General features: G+C 36.4%; 1 protein-coding gene across 1 annotated transcript in view; it reads left to right on the top strand.

The window, feature by feature from the left end:
- Positions 1–986: 986 nt before the first annotated feature.
- The window catches only part of LOC107569310 (sodium/calcium exchanger 1-like), a 41772-nt gene continuing 18582 nt past the window's right edge, over positions 987–24176 (top strand). Inside the window, exons 1-2 of the mRNA XM_016255374.1 lie at positions 987–2079; positions 4250–4734. Of these exons, the coding sequence (XP_016110860.1) occupies positions 1033–2079; positions 4250–4734 (1532 nt within the window). The 5' untranslated portion in view covers positions 987–1032. The remainder of the gene's footprint in view (positions 2080–4249; positions 4735–24176) is intronic.

Raw genomic sequence — 24176 nt, 5'->3', positions numbered from 1 at the left:
GAGAGCCAGAAATCTTGCTTGTTTGTAGGTGACCAAATACTTATTTTACCGAGGAATTTACCAATTAATTCTTTAAAAATCCTACAATGTGATTTTCTGGATTTTATTTTCTCATTTTGTCTCTCATAGTTGAGGTATACCTATGATGAAAATTACAGGCCTCTCTCATCTTTTTAAGTGGGAGAACTTGCACAATTGGTGGCTGACTAAATACTTATTTGCCCCACTGTACATGCATGTTGTTCAAAATATCAAAAGTTCAAAATTAATAATTTAGTTAATATTTTATGTATACATTTTTTAATTATATCTGTGTAGTTATACAGTAAATAATTTAACATTTGAAATATTGGTTTCTATTATTATTTTTTGAATAGTGAAGAGTCATGTAATTCCCTACACAAAAAAATGGTGGATCAAATAATGGATGTAGAGCACTATAGTGTAGGTGTGTGGAGATAAAGGAGAATTAATGTGCTGCGATAGAACTACATAGAAAGCTGGAACAAAGCTACAGAGAATGTGGCAAGAGAAAGAACGATTTTTACACCAAAAAGGCCTTGTAGAAATTGTCAAAACCACAACCTATATCTTCTACAGCACATTTACATGCATGTTGTTCAAAATATCAAAAGTTCAAAATTAATAATTTAGTTAATATTTTATGTATACATTTTTTTATTATATCTGTATAGTTATACAGTAAATAATTTAACATTTGAAATATTGGTTTCTATTATTATTTTTTGAATAGTGAAGAGTCATGTAATTCCCTACACAAAAAAATGGTGGATCAAATAAAGTCCTACTGACGAGTTTTGAGTTTTCTGTGCAGCATGGTGCTGCATATTTTAATGTCCATTTCTTTCAGCATCTAATTTTCTTTTCCAATCTCTTTATATGAATACAATGTATGTCAGAGTGTAAAACCAAGTTACATTCACTCACCCTTTGTCTCTTTGTCTCTCTATTTCTCCTCAGGTGGTGTGAAGTTTGAGAGCTATTCCACAAACAGACCACTCCCACCTTACCATGCCTTTGTCCTTCAGTTCATCTCGCCTTTTCCCCTTCTCCTTAATTTCTTTGATCCTCCCCGTCCTCCTCCTGTCTTTCTCCATCCCTTCTCAAGCTGACTCCCAAGATGTAGCCCAGTCTACCTCCAACTGTTCTTATAATGTTGTGTGTGCAGAGGGGGTCCTTTTACCAGTGTGGAATCCCCAGAATCCCTCAGTTGGTGACAAAGTGGCCCGTGCTATTGTGTACCTAGTGGCACTAGTCTACATGTTCTTAGGTATGTCAATAATTGCTGACCGCTTCATGACTGCCATCGAAGTTATAACTTCTCAAGAAAAGGAGATCACTACAAAGAGACCCAATGGTGAAACGGTCACCACGACAGTTCGCATATGGAATGAGACTGTCTCCAATCTGACCCTCATGGCTCTGGGTTCCTCAGCGCCTGAGATTTTGCTTTCAGTCATTGAGGTCTGTGGGCACAATTTTGAGGCTGGTACTCTTGGTCCCAACACCATCGTGGGAAGTGCCGCCTTCAACATGTTTGTGATCATTAGCATCTGTGTCTATGTGGTACCTGAAGGTGAACGACGGAAGGTCAAACATCTTCGGGTGTTTTTTGTGACTGCGGCGTGGAGCATATTTGCCTACATCTGGCTCTATCTTATCCTCTCGGTGTTCTCGCCTGGTGAGGTGGAAGTGTGGGAAGCAGTGCTGACATTCCTCTTCTTCCCTCTCTGCGTGGTCCAGGCCTGGATTGCTGATCGACGATTGCTCTTTTACAAGTATGCTCACAAACGGTACCGAACTGATAAGGGCCGTGGAATTATTGTGTCCGAGGGCGGTGAGGAGGTTGGGAAGGAGGTGGGATTCACAAAGATGGACATGCTGGAAATTGATGGAATCACAACACATCTGGATGGAATGTTGGGAGGGGAAAGTGGGCTTGGTGAACGTGATCAAGAGGAGGGGGCCAGGAGAGAAATGGCCAAAACTCTGAAAGAACTGAAGCAAAGACATCCTGACAAAGACATGGAGCAGCTCATAGAGATGGCCAACTATCAGGTATAAAAAATAATTACATTTTTAACACATTTAGTTTTTAAATGTAATTACTTAATAATTTATAACATTTATATGATTTACTTTCTAAATTTTTGAATTATATAAAAAATGTATTGTTATAAATAATGTATTATTTTAAATATTATGGGTTTCTAACTTTCTCTTGAATGTTAAGGAGTGATGATATACTTAATGCTGATCAAATCAGACCTGTGGGCTGTTTTCTCATTTGTGACTTACTAGAACTGACTGATCAAGGGAGTTTTCTGTGCAGCATGGGACATCATTTTAAAAATTATATTAAATTAAAACTCTCTGTTCTCGTTGTCTTAGGCTTTAAGTTTTCACAAAACATGCATGAAAACATTTGCATTAAAACTCCATTCAACTCTATAGATGTTACCTCAAGTTCCATTTGTTGCAGACCAGTTCATTTAAACCTGCTTTGTAAGAAAGAGCGGGGCACAACCTAACACTTTCTGACTTTCTCAGTTTGTGTAAATACACTTGGGGTTCAGAGTATTTCTTTCTTCCTCTTCTTTTTTCACATTAATTTCACAAGTCTAGTACAAATATGTGGTCTTGTTTCATGAATACAGTGTACCTTTTTCTTTATTTACCCCAAAATATGAAATATGAAAATGAAATATGAAAACATGCCCCATAGGCAGGGCACTTTGTAACATGTGAGGAGCACATTGTAACAACCCTATAACAGATAAAACATTTAACTGATCTATTAAAAAAAATTCAATAAAATACAATGATTAACTTTTTAATATAAAATAATTGCACTTTTTAATAATTAAAATATACAAATTTTGGAGTTTGACAGTAAATAGAAAACAAAACACAACTATACACTATAGAAACAATGTGGGCAGATTTAGAAACACATCCAGACATTCAGAAAATCACAGAAGTGAACACAACACACCCCTCCCTCCACACACAGCTCTCAGAACATGAAACAAATAAACGAGCCAGTAAGAATGCTTTAAATTTCACGTGTTTATCATGGTGTCTCAACAGAATTCATAAAATTGTTTATGCTATTATTACATTGCTAACATCATTGAATAACATTATTATTATTATTATTATTATTATTAATCCCAATATTATTGAGATTTAAATTAAGTCTTCTACTAGTTAGATAAGCATTAAAGAACTATCAAACCTGTTAAATAACAGATTGGAGATTAAAATAATAGCAGTTTTGTCATGCTAGCATGTGTGGAAACTTTTAAACCGTGTGTTATGTGTGTTACAACTAACCCTGCGTTAGGTTATGCCCCCCTCTCCCCTGCTCTCCCAGTTTAGCATGCAGAGACAATTGTAAGTTGATTTCCCCCAAAAATATAAAAACTGTCTCTCCGCTGTTTTAAACATTGTTTGTTATGTTATGTTTGAGTATAGTATATGTACATGCACTTTAAAAGTTAGATTTCAGCCAGACTTTAACAAATGTAATGTTTTAAATGTCGTGTAAATGTTTTAGTTCAAAATGAAATCACACCAGTACATTTTGTTGTAAATTTGTACTAACATACTGTACTTAAATAATGAGGTTGTAGCATTATCAGAAGAATCAGAATCAGATTGAGTTTTTATTGCCAGGTATGTTTACACATACGAGGAATTTGTTTTCATGACAGAAGCTCCACAGTGTAACAGAATGACAGTGACAGAACAAAAACACAGATAATAAAAAATAGAAAAATAGAACAAGTAAATAAGGAATAAAAATATACAAATCGACAATTGTATGTACAGGTATATAACAATAGACAGTTGTATGTACAGGTATATTATGTGCAAATTGAAATGTAGACTGAGTGTGTGTGTTAGATAAATAAGTGTATGAGTGAATAAATAGTGTTCCACAGTTATTGTCAAGTGTTCATGAGATGGATGGCCTGAGGGAAGAAACTGTTCCTGTGTCTGGTCGTTCTGGTGCCCAGAGCTCTGTAGCGTCGACCAGATGGCAACAGTTCAAAGAGGGAGTGTGCTGGATTAGTTTATTAATTTTAATAGGGAATAGGATACTTTTAAACTTATTGTCTGATCTTGACTGATGGAAATTATGGAACAGATTTTTGTCTGTTTATTTAATGAGAACAAGAAAGATCTTTGATCTTTCTAAATGTTTATTCATGCACAACTCCAGGTGGACTACCACACAGAAGATGGCACAGCCAATGCCGGTTCTGACTATGAATTTGCTGAGGGCACACTCGTCTTCAAACCTGGCGAGAATATTAAAGAGATCACCGTCGGCATTATTGATGATGACATCTTTGAGGAAGATGAATACTTCTATGTGCGCCTGAACAATCCCCGTATAGTCGGGTGGGCTGATGGACATCCTATTACTTTGGAGACTGGAGCACCTGCTCCAAGCGCAGCCCTTGGTGAGGCCCACACAGCGACTGTGACAATCTACGATGACGACCACGCAGGAATTTTCACATTCGAAAGCGAATCGGTGCGAGTTAGTGAAAGCATCGGCATCATGCAGGTTAAGGTCCTGAGGACATCAGGAGCACGTGGTCTGGTGGCGGTACCGTACCATACAGTGGATGCGACAGCTTGCGGAGGGGAAGACTTTGAGGAAGTGTCTGGAAAACTGGAGTTCCAGAATGACGAGACAATGTAAGAGGTTTCTGTCAGCTAATGCCTTTTTATGTGTGAGAATGTGTGTATCTGTGTTCTGCTGCCTTTATTTAGCTCTTTCTTTCCAAGGATTGTCCTGCTTGAGTGAACCTTCACAGTGAAAATGCTTTTAGACCTGCAGTAAAGTTATTAGATTTTGTGTGTTTGGATTTCTCCGGTATGTCAGACAGCTTATTTCACGGCAAAGGAAAGGGCTAAGAATTTAATTTGAAAGAACACAGTGTCACAAAAATATGAATACATTGTGATTTTGTTTTTCATTTACATTTTAGGGACTTAATGTCAAGAACATTCCACATATTTGTTGCCAATGTGGTAAAGACGAGCAGATGTTTTCTTTATATACGAATGGTACTGTATGTCTTTATCCAGTTTCACACGCACACTGCATCTTTGTCACATGAGTGGCAGCCATATTGACGAGTTACAGCACTCTCACCTATGCGTGCTGTGAACCCGCTGTTGCAGTTATATTTACGCGCAACAGTGAAATGAAACAGGCCTTTCGTAATGTTTGTGTGTACAGATGTGCTATACAGTGCATTAATTATAAGACTGAAGAAGTAAATTTTTTTGTAGTATGTTGGGGATATGTACAGTGGGTTTGGCCGTTTGATATGCCTCAGGCTTGTGAGGTGTAAACTCAAAAAAAAAAGTAGTCCTGCTGTTTAACCAGCAAATTACCATAAATGACTAGCTAGAAACCACTTATCTGGATTTTCCAACAGCTGGGTTTCACTCTCCTCCCTTGTCCATTCTCATTCTTTCCCATTTATTTCCATATTTCTCTACATTTTTGTGAACAAATGGGCTCTTTGAGAGCAAAATACTAATGCTTTTACTACTGTTATTTAATCTAAACCTCTTCAGTTTACTCCCCTTTCTCAGTTCTGTCTTCCAGCCTTCAATTCATCTATCATCACTCACTTAATCAATCTCTCTGAATGTATCACCTTTCATGCATTGTATATCGCTCCACTCCAACCTAATATAAAATATAAATATGTATTAGTGTCTGTGTGTGTGTGAGAGAGAGGTTCAGCTAGGTTAATATTCGTATAGCCCCAGTGGAACTCTGTAGTGCCCTGAGCTTGACACCGGCATAGACACCAGTGGACGAGTGAAGAGATGGTAACACATAATAAATGAAATGCAGACAGGGGTCAGCATTGAGGACACGGATGAGATAAAGACAGACAAGGAGGTCTGGAGGATTAGTTTGTGTGTGACTGAATGTGTCTTTGCCAGTTACCTTCATGCTACGATATACTGAGGGATGTACCTTGATGTTATTCCATCGCTTTGACACTGATTTATTGCTCATATTTCATGAAGAGTTTATGCGGTGCAGAGAAGTGCTCTCACATATTTGTACTCGCATATGAACTGTCTCACCATCTTGTCTCTTTGTATTCCTATCATTTTACGCATAATCTGTCTTTTTTCTAAGATTTTCTTTTTTCTAGTTAAGATTTTCTAAATCAACCCCTCTATTCTCCTTGTCATATCAAATGCTATTTCTTGCCTCTCTCTTGTGACATGGGGTTCTGCATTAGGCCTTTCTCTGTGACCCAGAATCTACTGTGAGTTCTAGATATGCTTGACTGCAGCTTGAAATCTCTGTGAGTGCTAGTCTCTGAGTATGTGTGTACAAAGTAAAAGTAGATCACTAACCCATGAGCAGTGTTTCTGAATAGGCAGATTCCTCTTGTGTCAGACTCAAAAATCTGCTCACCATTTACACTTTCTTCCAATACTGTAAACTACAGGTACTCAAAATACAAGAAGCAAATTAGATTAAAAGATCAAATGAATTTTAAAGGGATAGTTCACTTAGAAATGGAAATTATGTCATATTCACTTACTGCCATGTTGTGCCAAACCTGTATGACTTTCGGGAACATAAAAGATGTTTGGCAGAATGTTCACACCGCTGTTTTACACACAATGATGTAATGTATGAAATGGTGCAATGCTGACCAGGGCTTATCAAGCTCCAAGCACCATTCAAGTCAAGTCTATTTGACTTGTGCACTATATTGCAAGTAGTTTAAAGTCATATGGTAGCTTTGTGTGAGGTAAATAACAATTCAATTATATTTGACATTCCTCTTCATTGTACCTCTATGCCTAGTTTGAAACATAGCAATCAGTTATGAGATGCATTCTGAATCATGGATATCAAATTTAGCTTTGTTTGTTGATACCAAATACTTTAATTTACAAAATTAATTTTTAATTTTTTAAACAACTAAATCTCAGATTTCATGTGATTCTTTTGGAGAGTAACTCACAGTTTTCAACATCTACTCTGAGATGTCTTTGTATTTTCTTGTATTATTTGCTCTGTTCCTCCTGTGATCTGGGTTTTACATGGATGTGGCCTTGGGCTTGCCAGAGCAAACTCTAATCGTAACTTTTGGTTTTCAGGGAAAGACAGAAGAGAAAAACAATCCCAACTCACTCCCAATGTCTGTCTCTCAGTGTCAGGTCACGTATATCTGGAGCTCTGAGTCTGTCTGTGTGTGTATGTGTGTGTGTGAAAGAGAGAGTAGCATCACATGTGTTTTTAATTTGACTGCTTTATGGCAAGACATCATAGAAAATATAATAATATAACAATAATAAACACTAATTGTTAAAAACAAAACAATGTCATAGATATTGCAAAACTAATAAAAATGTATGATAATGTGAATTATACAGGAGCTGTGTAATTGTTAATATGACTTTCTGCCTCTCATTATGTGTGTGGATGTTAATTTTGTGGCATCTCTAACTTTTATGCTGCAACAGAGCCTTATTATCAGTGTGCCTGCCATGTCACTAATTTTACCATGCATGTACCCTGCCCTAACCTCTTTCTACTACCGGCTATCTACATGTAAAACCACATTACTTAAAAATACAGAGGTCTGCTGTATTTCTTCCAGTTGTGCTCTGAAGATAGTTGGGATTAAGATGCAGGAGCTATAATTTACTTAACTTGAAAGAAAATTTTGTTTGTAATTTAGGAACCTTCCAGACTGGACTGCATAACATAATATGTGAGCATGAGTGTGTGCATGATTGATATAGCCAGAAAAACAGCAAAATGGTTTGACTTATGAAAAACATCTGTCATAAGCTACTTGAATTTTGCAGAGTAATTCCTCTTCACTTCAAGGTGCAATGTAAGATAAGCTATGTACTGCAGATAGAGCCACATTGTCCTTTACTGTTATGGTTATGCATCTATAATCTTTAAAGGGATAGTTCACTCAAAAAGGAAACAAAAAATACAGTTTTTTAGGGGTTAACTTCTTTGAGTTTTTCTATCTTGGATTCATGATAAGCATATTCTTTCTTTGTAAATTTGTAAAAAAAAAAAAGATTTCTGCAAAAGGTTGGTTTGCTCAGATTTTTATGCAACTTTGTGTTTCTATATCAGCAGTTGACTGTTTCTGCCATGCAAAAGTGGTTTAAACAGTAACTCCAGACTAAATAGCTCCAAGCTAAGCTTTATCCTGATGATTTTCTCTCATTTTCTGCATTTTTGAGCAAGGCTTTAATAATATGAATAAATTATGGTGCAGTAGGTGGATTATTGTTTTTTACTTGCTGTTTCTTATCACACTGTTGTGTTTTATATTTTAAAGTAAGTCCATGAGCATAAGTTGGGCTTCATACTTTGATTACTTGGATAGTGTATGGCATAGCAATGAGATGAACAGGTATTGTCGCAGTGCGCTGCTTACTACATTTAGCTTTAAGCATCTGCGTGTCAGATATTGTAATCTACTCATTTGTTCTGGGCCTTTTCATTGAAATACCTCAAGCATGCCAAGGCCCTGGGCAATTGGCTACATCACCTATAGCCTGGGCTGCATGCATCACACACACACACACACACATACACACACACACTATGCAGCCCTTTAATCACAGGGCAGATATCCAGGCAGAGGGAGACTGCAGGCCTGTTGTCCCAGCCATGATTAGAGCCTTCATGGCCGCCTCATTGCTCTCTCAGTCCCCTGGAGCCTCTACAGAGGACTAAGACCTTCTCCCCAGCTCAGCATCTCTTATTATGCATGACACCAGCACACATGCCAGTAAAGTCCTCGCTGCATTAAGTTTATGAGTGAAACTGGCATACAATGCACTAAAACTTTGATTGGATGGTATTGAAATTCATCTAAATTGAAGTGCATAGTGATTTGATCCATTGTGTACTTTTAAGTGATGGAGACAAGACGACCACATCCGTTGCCATAGCGATGATTCCTGTGCCAATTTGTTAAAGTAAATGCAAAAACTAATTTGGTTTATGTTGAGATGGCAACACAGAAAATAAATAACAAAGAGTGAAAAATTTAAGGGGGTCTGAATACTTTCCGTACCCACTGTATAGGCCAATAATGGTGAGTGTACTTGCAATATGAAAAGAAGTTGAAAGAGCTCTTTTTTCTTCTGACTGTGTCTTTCATCCCTGTTTAGTCTACATTTAAGTTAACACAAAGACATGTTTTTAAAAACAATAGACTTTCATTGTATGATCAATTTTAAAGAAATTAATCATTTTATTTAGCAAAAACATAAAAAATTATCAGAAGTGACAGTAAAGGCTTTTATAAAGCTGATAAAGCCACAAAAATATTAAGATGCACATTTGATTTCAGCACTGATAATAAGAAAATTTATTGAGCACCAAATCAGCATATTACAATGATGTCTAAGAGGCTTCTCTCACAGACTTAAGACTTAACTTTAAAGAATTATTTTAAAAAATTGTACTGATCCCCTACTTAACGGTAGTGTAAATTTTAATTTTTGGGGTGAACTGTCCATTCAAGTAAACCAGTGGCACAGTAGAAAGGTTTATTGGAGGTTCTCATCATTGATCAGGTAGAACCAATTTATAATATATTATAATATATAAATATATTATATTTAAAATATATTAGTGTTTTCCCTTTATTTATACAGGACAGTACAATGAGCAGAAAGGAATCGAAGTGACAGGGAAAGAGAATGGATTAGAAAGGACCCAAGAGCAGGTATGCCGAAGCACAAGCACGCTATGTGTCAGAGTGCTGCCAACGAGGCTATCGGCTCCAACAGGTTGAATCTAATTAAAATGTATTACACCCCTGTGTTATTAAACACTAATGCAATCTGTCTGTGCAGCAAATGTCACTAATGCAATCTGTCTGTGCAGTGCAGCAAATGCTTGATTAACGGGAATATTTCATTGCATGCTTAAAACAAAGCTTTTAGCACTGTGAATATCACACCCACTTAAGATGCAGCCAATAAAGTGACATTATTCTGGCCTCCCAGAATGCAGAGTGTTAATGTTCCTTCAACATGCCTGCTCTCATCTGACACCTCATTTAGTTTGGTGTATGTAATGACCTCTTTTGTATTCTGGCTTTTTTAAGTCTTATCTCCCCCTTGAGAGTCTCCTGAGCATTTATTATCTCTAATCTGGACCCTTGTTAGCTAAATTCATGTTTGCGTATATTGCGAGTATGATTTGGGATTAGTTTCATTGCTCAGGTTGCTTTGTTTTTCATGTTGATAGTGGGTTTGTGATTACAGAACAAAACTCGAAACCTGTGCTCTGTTTAACTTTTCTCTGTTTGAGTTTAATGATGCCCTACCCTTAGTTATTTTTTCCCCCTTTTCTGTTTGTCATCTAAATCCTCCACTCCCAAATTGGAAGTGGCTTAATTAGCACTGCAAAGACAACAAGTCGTTGAGGCGTTCTGACGATTAACTTGAAGTGACAGTGAGTCCTTGTGTGTGCTGGTCTATGTTTAAGAGCGATGTCACAGGAAGAGGTGCAACAATGAGAGAGAACACAGAGTGAGATGACACAATGTGAAAGAAAAGAAAATACTGTCTGCTGGATTGAAGAATTATTTATCACTATGCTAAGTACCAGTCAAACTGTTTAAAGAAGAGATGCTGAGAGAATGTTTTCCGAGATTTGTAGGCAGATTGTAATGCAGAGATTTAGTTTGTGAAAGACAAGAGACTGAAATTTTTTTTTCAATACAATCCCAGTGTCTTAGGCCATAGGCAAGGAAACACCAGGGATGGATGGCTCAAACCAATGGTGTTTACAGTAATATTTTGCCAAGATGGACGTTTTGACACATGCAGCCACAGTGCATAGTCTGAATGCAGCCAGAGTTGGTACATGTTAATACCAATAATGTAGGAAGACTGCTATTGTTACATTACTTTTGAAATCCAATTGAGTATTGAAAACTAGCCAGACACATTGCACCAAGAGTAGAATTAATATTACCATCAACTAATCTGTTTGTTCAGTAAACATTCAGTGTAATTTAATATCAACTCTAAGAAATTATATTTTCATGTCCACAGTACTAATGCATTAGAGCATGTAGCAAGATTGGCTCGTTTAAACTACGCCAGCACGCGTACACACCTCAACAGTGCATAGTCTGAATGCAGCCAGAGTTGGTACATGTTAATACCAATAATGTAGGAAGACTGCTATTGTTACATTACTTTTGAAATCCAATTGAGTATTGAAAACTAGCCAGACACATTGCACCAAGAGTAGAATTAATATTACCATCAACTAATCTGTTTGTTCAGTAAACATTCAGTGTAATTTAATATCAACTCTAAGAAATTATATTTTCATGTCCACAGTACTAATGCATTAGAGCATGTAGCAAGATTGGCTCGTTTAAACTACGCCAGCGCGCGTACACACCTCAAGCACCGGATGCCGTGCGCGTGCTCAAAGCAGTTGAACATAGTGCTGTATTAGAGGTAAAATATGATATAAATACTGTTCGGTTTCTCGCACAAACCGATCGTTTCGTGTCTTAGGACATCAATGTGTCGTCACGAGCCGCAGGGTTTAATTTGGATTTGTCTGTGTATGTTTTTTTTACTCTCATAGATTTTGTTACCATTGCCATGCATTATACGACTGATAAACTGCAACGGCTGGAGTTAAAAATCTTCGTTTGTGTTATACTGAAGAAACAGTCACCTACATCTTGGATGCCCTGGGGGTAAGCAGATAAACATAACATTTTCTTTTTTGGGTGAACTATCCCTTAAAGTGACATTGATCTGTACTCACCCCCCACCCCCCAAAATAAATTAATACATTAATACATTTTCAGAATTCCCAATGTAAGTATATAATGCTGAAAGAAAGGAAGAAAGAAAGAAAGAAAATTGTTTAGAGCATTTTTAATATAAATAAGCACCAGTTAAGCTGCGATACCAAACAGAACCACACAGAGACGCCAAAAGACCACTAAACCTGCTGCCTTAACTTGACTGTACATGCTACTATCCGGATCCATGCAGAATAACTAAACCACTGATCAGCGCATTATCTAAACCCCCTTCAGCCGGCATTCATTATAAAACACTTGTGCTTTTAAGCCAAATACATACTGAAAAGAATTTACTGCCATCTGGACCCGAGTTACTATTCTCTCTGCCATCTCTGATGAAATCGGCCATGTATTCTCTGCATTGGCGCTGTTTTGAACTTATTACTTATTACTAATGCATTCCCTTACTGAATCCTTGAACTTTCCAGAAGTTTACTGGTTTCAAATGACCTCCTTGGAGGTGTGCTTTATAGTGTCATTTCTAATCACTCATACACTGACGCTTTGACTTTTACCAGCAACATGTAAGAAGTGTCGGTATGCATGAAAAAGTGCCAGTACACTAATGACTAAAATATTGAAGTGCCGGCACTGCATACCGGTGCCCACTTCAAGCACTGCAGAAGCATGAACAACATTTAAGGTTTAGACTTTGGTGTTTGATGAAACAGAAAGAAAAAGACACATAGAGATATGCAGGAAAACAGCTGCTAATGCCAAATGTTGGCTTCATGTGTGACTGGTGTGTTTCTAGGAGATGTTGACAGACTGGCAGCAGCTGGCATGTCATCCCATAGACCTCAGCCAATCACACAGTCACCTTCAACTTCTAAAAAGTGCCAGCGGTCCTCTGTGGCAAATGGGTGGGTAATGAGCTTTAACATTCAAAGTAAGCTAAATAGGTAATTATGCCATGAAAGAAGAGGAGAAAGACTGATGTGAGGAGAAAAAAGAACCAGGAGATGATAGATGGCAAATGAGGGAGGGGGTGGAAAACAAATGTTATTGCATAAAAACATAGAAAGTTTAATGAAAAAGAGGAAGGGGGGCTATATACTATGCAGATATTGAAGCCAATTCATCTCTTCCTCTTTGTTTCTCTTGCTGTGGGTTTGAAATAAGCAAGATTTTTCCATTTCCACATTGCATAGACTGAGATAATGAAAGAGTCAGACTTTCTGTCCCTTTGGTTACATTTGTGAGAGAGAAACAGTTGCAGATGTGATTATGTGGTTATGAAACCTGTTAGAGCTTTCACAGGTTTGACTTGACAGGAAGATCTAAGAAAACAAGGGAGAAAGAGAGAATGAGAGAGAATTTTGGCTGATACATAGAAAGACATGACATGATTTAAGTCACTTCTCAATCCCTCTATAGCACATTCAGATAGGATTCGTTTTCTGAATTATGTTTTAATTACAATTTTTTAACAAATCACATCTATGATTTCAGGTAAAATACGTGATTGGGATGTAGTTTTTAGGAGTGTCTGGATGTTGGCATCATGAAACCCATTGAAAAAAAATAAGTATGCAAGTGATATAATTATAACATTATGTAAATAATTAAAGGTGGTGTTTATACCTGATTCTTATACAGTTTGTGTTCTAATCAGATGTTTCCTATTGTTTTAATTCTCTTTTAATATCACATGGGATGCCAGCAGTACTTGAACTGATTTAACACAGAAAGCTGGCAGAAGCGTCTAAATTCATAATGAAAGTGCTCAAGGCAATGTAACAATAAATGTAGAAAATGTTGTGGGGGAAAAAAAACTGTTAAAAATATCATTTTAAATTTACGGTAATAAAATCTGGCAGCTGTGGTTGCTAGAAATGCAACATAAAAAAATGTCAGGAAAAGACACAATGTCCATAGCTCGATAGAAAACAATAATCCTAGAGAGAAGAATGCTAAATACATGCACAATATTACATTTTCATTATGTTTTTATTGTCTTCATTACTTAATGTATGATTGCATAAATCTGTAATGAAAACTAGTTTTTATTACAGCCACTTTTTAAATGTTTATATTTCAACAACAAATTGGAGTAGAATAAAAAAAAAGTTGATATAAAAATGCCTTGGGTGCAATTTAAATGTAAGTATACAAGTTTTTTTATTTGAGTGTTGATTATTATTATTAGTAACTGATTACTAAATAAACTTTATTATTGAATTTTTTTTTTTTTTACATTTTTGTATCTTCTGTGCTGTGGTGCTGCCTTTCTCCATCTCTGCCAGTCATCTCCCTCCACTCATCCCAGTGCTCAAAGATGGCTTTGGTTTCTTCGACGTCTTCTTTCTTGCCTATGACCTTCTTTCATCTTGTCAACAAAGGAGCCAGCAGCATATATGTGACCCTGGACCACAAAACCAGTCATAAGGGTCAATTTTTCGAAATTGAGATGTATAGATCATCTGACAGCTGAATAAATAACCTTTCCATTGATGTATGGTTTGTTAGGATAGGATAATATTTGGCTGAGATACAACTATTTGAAAATCTGGAATCTGAGGGTGCAAAAAAAATAAAAATATTGAGAAAATCACCTTTAAAGCTGTCCAAATGAAGTTCTTAGCAATGCATATTACTAATCAAAAATTAAGTTTTGATATATTTACGGTGGGAAATTTACAAATTATCTTCATGGAACATGATCTTTACTTAATATCCTAATGATTTTTGGCATAAAAGAAAAATCGATAATTTTGACCCATACAATGGTTTTTTGGCTATTGCTACAAATGTACCCCAGCGACATAAGACTGGTTTTGTGGTCCAGGGTCACATATGTCAGTCCACTCATCCCAGCATTCAAAGGTGGCTTTGGCAAGCTGGTGGACATTAGAAGCGGAAAAAAAGTGCTGTGTTCTTTTTGAGTTTGCCATTCACCAATGCACATAGGGTCGGATAAATTACGAGCATGCAGTGTTTTTTCCCTGCCTTCTTTCTTTAGACAACTGTTGCATCCAGTGTAGACACGGTGTCAACGTTCAAAGGTGGCTTTGACATGTTGGTGGGCATTAGAGGTGGCAAAGGAAACATGGGGTGTCCATTTTTGACTGCCATTCACCAATGCATATATGTTAGCCCACTCATCGCAGCATTCACAGCAGGCTTTACTGTTACAGGAGATCTTGAGATCTACAAGATCTGCAGCAGGCACATCACATCTGACTGGTTCTCCAGTATTCTAGCACAGTCTGTTGTCTCCTTCCAGCCATCATTCCATTTGCTCCAGTTGACATACTCATCTCAAATGACAGTAGATTAAGAAAAGGTTTCATCAGGTTTGGAATCTCTTCCAAAGAGAAAAGCCTTAACCATTTTTTGCAGTAGTTGGTACCCACACTTCTCGGCCTTTCACAGTGTGCTGTCACGATGGCAAATCAGCCTTCCAAAACTATTCTGCTCCTGAACTTTTCTCCTGACCCCAGTCTGTGACTTCGTCCCACTTGTTCCACAACATCCAGCAGTCATCATCAGCCCATGAGATGGACTATAAGGCACTCTCCATTTCTAGTTTCATAATTTCAGCTTCGTGTTTTCATTCTCCAGCATTCGCATACATGGAAAGAAAAGTGTAGTGTGGCCGCCCCTTTAACTGAATAACAGTAGGTAATTTGCTGCTTTTTTTGACCAACCATGTAAGATTGTTTATGTCAAAACATCTATTGACATCTATTAACCCAACCATACTCAGTAGTTTCACAATTTCACTACATTGAAAAGACATTAAAGCATTCTGGCATGATTATTGCCTCATCTCAGTGTTTCTCAACCAAACCGCATTTTGTGGGATAGTCCTGAAACTGGGAACATTGTATTACACAAAATCTGGTGCCAGTCACAGGGCCGGTCATTTTCAATAAACCTTAATGGCAATTTAAAGCATGTTATCATCCAGTGTCTTGCCAACTAATGTAAATATAGACTATTAACATAGGACAGCCCATAGCTGCAGTTTCTTAAACTGCTGTGATTCTAAAGTGTAGGCATGTGCATTATGCGGCCACAGCTCACTGCAGAGTTAGTGTAGGTGAAAGGCTAGATTGAAAACTCGCATGAACTGTTATCATTATACAAGCACCCAACCCCAGGCTGATCCAAAGGGACTGTGCATGTAATAAGCTGTATGGTGCTTAGAATCATGAATAAATTGAAGTATTTTAATGACTATTACAGTTCTCTCTAAGTGTTATAATTTTGCCAGCTAAAAAGACTTATTTATAATTATTTGTTTTGAAATGGATGAGACTGTGTGGGTGTATCATTGTAGTAATTTGTCTTAACAGTCCAATTTCCTCCACGCCCTCTATTAAATCATCTGTTAATCGTCATCACTATATCTACTCTGTTCACCTGTGCTGTTGCTGTCTTCATCCTCCACTATGTTGAGTGTAAAGTCATTCAGACAAAGACAAGTGATCTTGACAAGGGAATCCGCAGAAGAGGAATGAGGAAAGCCAGTGTGTGAGGGCAAATGTAGAAAGCAGTTGTCTTGACCTGTGTCTGTACAGCACTTTATATACTGTAATTCTCTTTATTCGGCCCACTGGCAGAAACAGTATGTTCCTGTCCACAACCCCTGTCAGCTACATGCCTAATTCCAGGAGACCTAGCCACACTTGCCAAAGGGCTCTACAATCTCATTTATCCTTTGCTAGGCACTTCTAAAAACAGTACTTGAAAATGAATTAAAAGGTTGAGAATATTTGGACTGGTTTGAGCTTGGGCCTTAAACCAGTTCAAAGAATGATCTATCCTCTCATCCTTTTCAAGAACTCAGATCTGAGAACTTCATGATTTACTTTGAAGACATGCCCACTGTCTGCAACTGATTCCAGGCAAATACCTACAGCCTCTAAAATTTTGGCTGATCTTCTCCCGTACCTTTTCTTCATTGTCAACAGAACTTAGACAAGAACAAACTTCCTGGCAAACTGTTTGTTGTGTCATTCAGAAACCTGTTCATCTGACTGACTCCATCAATCAGAATGTAATACACTTAAGACGTCCTCAATGACTTTTCTCCTTTGTAGAACACGTTGCAGCAGCTTCTCAATCTTTCTGCTTCCTGCTTCACAATGTATGGAAAAATTAGGCCTTTATTCCAGAGTTCAGACTCTAGACACATTGTGGTTAGACAGGTGCCACTCTTTTCTCAAAACAAGCTTATGCCACACTTCTGCTTGTTTCTAACTTCTAAACTCTTTCACGTTTCACCTCTGTTTAGGCCTCTACACTGGCCTACAGTGCTGCTATTGGCCTATCAATGTAATATATATACAGTATGAAAAAATTTGTTATTAAGATTATAAATTCTTAAAATAACATTATTTAATTAATCTAGTTAATTATGATACGTAAAAGTAGGAGAAATAAACAAGAACAGTTAATTATCCAATATTGACTGATTCTGATAATTGAAAGGCCTATTGGCAGATATCCGATGTTTTGATTCAATGTTTATTTTGATTTGATGCTTCATGGACCATGAATAAAGAGACAGGGAGTCCAGGGTGGAGATGAAGAGTCTTTTATTAATGTCGCTCACTAGTCAAGTGTCAGATGAAGTGGCCCATGAGAAGAGGAGAAGTGGCCTGTGCACTGGGACAGAGAATCACAACTACATACCGTATTGACCCGAATATAAGACAATGTTTTTTTCTTGGAAATACATCTGAAAAAAACGCGGTTGTCTTATATTCAGGGTCTAGACTTTGACATGTCAATAATACATCCACAACAATAGGTGGCGCCAAATATGCATAAAACGAGTGTGCCATGAAATACGTAATGTAATGCGTGTTGTAAAGATCGCGAGTAAAAACAAAAGAAAAAGAAAACCTTACAGCTGCATGAGTCGTGACTGTTACGTTAGCCTGATGGGACCAAACTCCCTTTGTGATTTTAAAACGTAAGACAGTACCCAGATTTGAAGACTACTGTAAGATTTAACTTCTACTCTTAATAAGATTTTGGTAGGCTACTATTAGATGGATAGCCTAAATGTCCTAATTCAGATGGGCTACCCGTTTTTTTTTTTTTAAGTGTATATTTTTTTAAATATTTTTAAAATGTTGGTACATTTTATCAGTTTTTACCATACTTTCAAAACAAAAATTAAAATAGGAAAAATATGCAATATGAAAATAATTGAAGACAAAATGTGTTTTACTGAGAAAAAGCAAGATTTGGCTCAATTCAATTTATTAATTTATTATTTAATTCAATTTATATTATATGTTACACACAGTGTTGGGTGTAACGCATTACAAAAGTAATAATATTACAGTAATATATTACTTTTTGCTGTAACGCAGTAATATAACGCATTATTAATACATTTTGTGTAATATAGCTATTATTACTCATTACAATCTCAGTAATGCAAGTTACAACAACATATTTTAACTCAAAATTAAGTGGTGAATTTACTAACACCGCAAAACAGCACCAGAGAAAAAATTCAGCGGGTAAAATAGTTTGTCTATTTCCTGTTGCTGGAATTAGTTGGTTGAGATGACTGCAGAGACGGATTCTACATTTGTGAGATGGACACAGTTATTTTCAGTTCATCGGAGAAAAGGATAAGAATGCATAGTCAGGTGCAATATGTGCGACACCAAACTCTCAACATGGGGAAATAGCACGAGTAAAACCTGGAAACACCTGGACTGGTGCCACTAACACTAAGCTATCAGGGAGAGAGCTGCGGGGTCGGAGAAGTGAAAAAAGGCAGCGGACGAGCGCAGACAAGCAACAAAAATTAAGTTGAACTAAAAATAATAAAATCTGTTTTTATTAAATCATAGTCTATATATAAAATGAATGAATAAGCAAAATATTTGACTTAAATAGCCTAATTAACAGATTAACAAAACGAAAGGAAAAGACTGAGAGATAGGCTATGCCGCTGAGTTTGGTAGGAAACCGAGATGTTAGCATTCAAATACATCGCAAATATGGACACATTTAATTGGATTAATGTTGAATGAGAGAGGTAGGCTGAGCGAGAACGCCGTTTGCTTTCAGTTTCGCATTGAATTATCCTAATTCATTTTGGCTTGTTTAGCAACTTATATTTTTCATTCTTGTTTTCTTCTGAAACCGTTCAAAATAGCCTATAGGTTAGGTATTGTGTTTATTATTTGTACATGATAATTTCGCTTTATTTACCGGTGTTATTTATGAATGTAATAATGCGATTTGTGCTTATCGTTTTTAACCTAGACTACAATGTAACATTAATGTAGACCTAAAAAACCGGTATCTAAATATGATTTTATAATTTTATGCTAGATATACCTATCACATTACCCTCCACTGGATGTAGAATGAGCAACAATAAACTACATTTTGGCATTTTATAATACTTCTGTGGATATTTTGGTGAAAGTAACTCAAAAGTAGTGTAACGCATTACAATTCAGAGACAGTAATATTGTAATGTAACTAATTACTTTCAAAAGACAGTAACTAGTAATATATAACGTATTACATTTTGGAAGTAACTTGCCCAACACTGGTATGAGAAGAATAAAGACTGAAAATACTGAAAGCATGTATGTTCCCACACATGGAAGGAATTACGTGCATTGATTGTATATTTGGTATCATGAACTCCACATTTGTGTGTCTGAAGGTTAAGTACATTGGAGTACTTATCATTTTAATCTAAAGTGATGCTGCTTTAAACTCGTACTCTATGCATGGCTCAAGGAGAGATTTGCAGATCAGAGGTCAATGATGATCTAACATGTCTGTACTGCCTCACTTTGAATATAAGATTAGAACTTAATTCAGAGGTAGTATTTTTTGACTGTCTGTGTGTGTGCATATGTTCGGTAACACTTTATAATAACTTTAATTAATAAATTATTAACAAACATTATATAATGCCTAATGGATCATTAGTTAATATATATTCAAAGAGTTAGACACATGAGATAATGTGTTTGTTAATGTTTGCTAATAAACTTATTAAACATTAGATAATGTTCAAACAAATCATTATTTCATGTAAGTTAAAGGAACACTCCACTATTTTTGAAAATAGGCTAATTTCCTAACTCGCCTAGAGTTAAACAGTTGAGTTTTACCGTTTTTGACCGACGGAAAATGAAAAGCTGGAATGAGAGTATAGTTCCTAGCCATATCGGCCTAGAAAATCGCAGCTTTACATTTTCCATCGGTCTTAGTACACGATGTAATTACAGAAGAGTCAAGTTTTAAATAGGAAAAATATAGAAACTCTTTGGTCATTTTTGAGCGAGATGCTAACGGTCTAATCAGAATCAATGATCTATGCTAAGCTACAGGTAAAAGTGCTACCACCAGACCTGGAGATCGGCTGAATGGATTCGAAAACGGTAAAACTCAACTGTTTAACTCTAGGGGAGTTGGAAAATTAGCCTATTTTCAAAAATAGTGGAGTGTTCCTTTAAAGGGGTCATATGACGTTGCTAAAAAGATCATTATTTTGTGAATTTTGGTGTAATACAATGTGTTTATGCGGTTTAAGGTTAAAAAAACATTATTTTCCACATAATGTACATTATTGTTTCTCCTCTATGCCCCGCCTTTCTGAAACGTGTCGATTTTTACAAAGCTCATCGTTCTGAAAAGCGAGGTGTGCTCTGATTGGCCAGCTATCCAGTGCGTTGTGATTGGCCGAATACATCAAGCGTGTGACGGAATTGTTACGCCCCTTACCATACTGTGATGCCGTGTCCCGGCACGACGAGACAAAACCAGTAAAACCCATTATAAATGAGGCATTTGTTGCATCCAGTGGGGACATAATTACTGATTATAATGACTTATACTGTCTTTTTACTTGTTGCGCATCGCGCTGCGTAAACATAAAACCATGTCTGCATTTGTGATCGGAGAAATGACAAACAAGCAGCGCTACTCTCCACTGCTCAAACCTCAAGTTTGAATCGTCAGTGGCAAATTCTTTAAATATGAAAATGTACTTACAGGCTATGAGTCAGAAGTACCAGACTGTCCTTGCAAATTTGGAATTACCCCACTTTATAGAAACAGACACCGGCATTGTAGGCTACTCTCCCAGGAAACAGTCCTCGTCCTCCATAAAATGCGCTGCATACATCTGAATATTTGGGTTGAATTGATCCGGAACAGTGTTGTAAATACAACTTAACCACTTATTTCTAGTTGTGTCCTCTTTTGGAAGACCAAACAAAGTAGTTTCGCTTTCACAACGAAATACACAGCGTCTCCACGACATGGCGGTGGCGGCAATAGCGAGAATAAAAGTTACGCCTTCTTTCTTTGCGTGAACATTTGGGCGGCGTTATGCAAACCTTCTCACATAGTGAGGTAGATATGTGGTGGCGTGTTAGAACGAGCCGTTTTAGGTAGGTGTGGCTGACTCTTAACTTTTATAAAGAATATCTCTTTGGATTTGAGACTTTAGTCTTTGCAACTTTACAGATCTTCTTTATGCACCAAGAGCTTGTAACACTCCAAAGAGAAAGGAAAAATTTAAATCACATAATATGACCCCTTTAAATAATGTAAATAGTTTTGGAATACAATTTTTTATGTCATTGGGGTTATCAATATTAAAAACTAACATTTTGAAAATGCAAAAAAAAAAAAGCTTCAGATAAGATGTTCAAATACAAAAACAGAACATAACTGTTATAATACCATTATTAGAATGATGTACTACTGTATATTCATAAACAATGGTATGTGCCTGGTTTTCTAAGCTACTTTCTGTGCTAATGCTGTTGTATTACCATTTGACCATGGCCACAAAACATCACTTTTGCCATTCTTCTTCAGACATTTTCACTTTATTCTTCTCTACTCTTCTGTTAGTAGGTCAGCAGTGGCAGGGGCATAGTTCACGCGGGGGACGTGGGGGACGTGACCCCCCCCCACACACACACACACTTTTAATATCACATAAATTTGTCCCCCGCACTTTTTCAGGCAAGTGTGTTTGCATAGACGTTTTCAGGAGCCGGTGTGAATAAATATAGATTTAAATTCAAAGAGACAGGATAGTCTATGCATGACCTGATGTTTTATTCGGACCCAGAATAAGGCAAGATGAACATCATGGAACGCAAAACACTCCATGCAGTGTATGCTTCATTCATACTCGAAGCCGGAGGCCGCTCTCGCGCAGAAAGTCGTACCAGGAAATCACTAATATGGACAAAAGTTTCTATCGCTGTATGAGAACAGTTGTTTACTTTTCACAGAAAAACAGAAACGTTTGGAAACATGAAGACATTAAATGTATGATTGCGACAATATATGGTTTATTTGTGTTTTTCAAGTCATCTCCAGGTAATAAATAAAGTAAATGAACAATGCAGTGCTAATTGACATAGCATTCATTACAGTATAGAAACTATTCAGCCTTAGGTGATAAAAAAAGTGTTTGTAGTATATAAACAAATCATTATTATTGCTTATTGTCCAGCAGTGTATCTGATTTCTTAACCAATTAAAAGCTAGAAATAAGAGAAAAATTTAAGTTGCCTATACACTACCAGTCAAATGTTTTTGAACAGTAAGATTTTTAATGTTTTTAAAGAAGTCTCTTCTGTACACTAATTTATTTGATCCAAAGTACAGCAAAACAGTAAAATTTTCAAATATTTTTACTATTTAAAATAACTGTTTTCTATTTAAATATATTTTAAAATGTAATTTATTCCTGTGATTTCAAAGCTAATTTTTTAACATCATTACTCCAGTCGCATGATCCTTCAGAAATCATTCTAATATTCTGATTTGCTGCTTTTAAAAAAATAATAATAATAATATTGTGATGTTGAAAACATCTAGTAAGTATTTTTTTTAAAGGTTTCTTTGATGAATAGAAAGTTCAGAGGAACAGCATTTATCTGAAATAGAAATATTTTGTAACATTATAAATGTCTTTATCATCACGTTTGATCAATTTAAAGCATCCTTGCTAAATAAGAGTATTAATTTCTATAATTTTTCTAAATCCCCATTACTTAGTAACGCGTTACTGTAATTTGATTACTTTTTTAGTAATGGAGTAATTTAACACTTATAATTGTCAAAATAGTAATTAGGGTATAGTTACTAGCCGAAGTCTCTTTACGTTATGCTGCGGTTTGCAGTGTTTTATAATCTAGAGATTGTAAAAAGGATGTAGCACACGCACTGTCGAGTCAAGGATTAGAGACCTGCTCCCGTGAGACCCGACGCAACAGAGTGCGGCACGGGACAAGATGGGCGAGTGCTGGTGCGGGCGGGTAGACGCTCGTGTGTGTGTGTGTGTGTGTGTGTGCGGGATGCAGGAGAATAAAATAATTCACGGGACTCCCGCAAAATAGAAATATCTAAACATAAAATATCTAAAACAAATAAATTGTTATTCATCTATTGCATAAAGCAACATGAACTAATATAAAATATAAACGATTAACAGGTGCAAGCATATGCAGAGCTTCTATTTAGGCTATAACACGTGTTTGCAGGGTTGAGCAATGTAGTGCTGAAATTTGCATGCTCACGAATCCTCTCATTATGACACATGAATTGTAGACATTATGAAAGATTCATTATGCATATATTGCAGATTGCGATGAACGGAGATGTCTTTTAAATGCAGCACTCTTTGCTGGCATTCTGCCATGCCAAACCATGCACGCAGCAGCCGCTTGCTTTAGTTAAAAATAACAGTGTTCTGTGAATGTTGATGCTTTAATAACAAATCTTTATCGGGAGCGTGTATGCTGGGATTTCATAAATTTAATGGAGAAAAAAGTAACGTACTAGTAATGTAACTAATTACTAATTACTTTTGAAATAAAGTAATCAGAACAGTAACTTTAAATAGGAGTAATCAGTAATTTGATTACATTTTCAGAGTAACTTGCCCAACACTTATTGATAATAATAATAATTATAAAGCTTTCTTGAGCAGCAAATCAGCATATTAGAATGATTTCTGAAGGATAATGTGACACTGAGGACTGGAGTAATTATGCTGAAAATTCAGCTTTGATCACATTTTAAATATATATTTTAAAAATTACATTTTAAAATATATTCACATAGAAAACAGTTATTTTAAATAGTAAAAATATTTCACAACATTACTGCTTTTGCTGTACTTTGGATCAAATAAATGCAGGCTTGGTGAACATAAGAGACTTCTTTAAAAACATTAAAAATCTCACTGTTCAAAAACTTTTGACTGGTAGGTTATATATATATATATATATATTA

The sequence above is a fragment of the Sinocyclocheilus grahami genome, unplaced genomic scaffold (genome assembly GCF_001515645.1).
Source record: "Sinocyclocheilus grahami isolate Dianchi unplaced genomic scaffold, SAMN03320097.WGS_v1.1 scaffold1332.1, whole genome shotgun sequence".
NCBI lineage: Eukaryota > Metazoa > Chordata > Actinopteri > Cypriniformes > Cyprinidae > Sinocyclocheilus > Sinocyclocheilus grahami.
The sequence above is the reverse complement of the archived record's forward strand: the minus strand, read 5'-3'. Positions and strand labels throughout refer to the sequence as shown.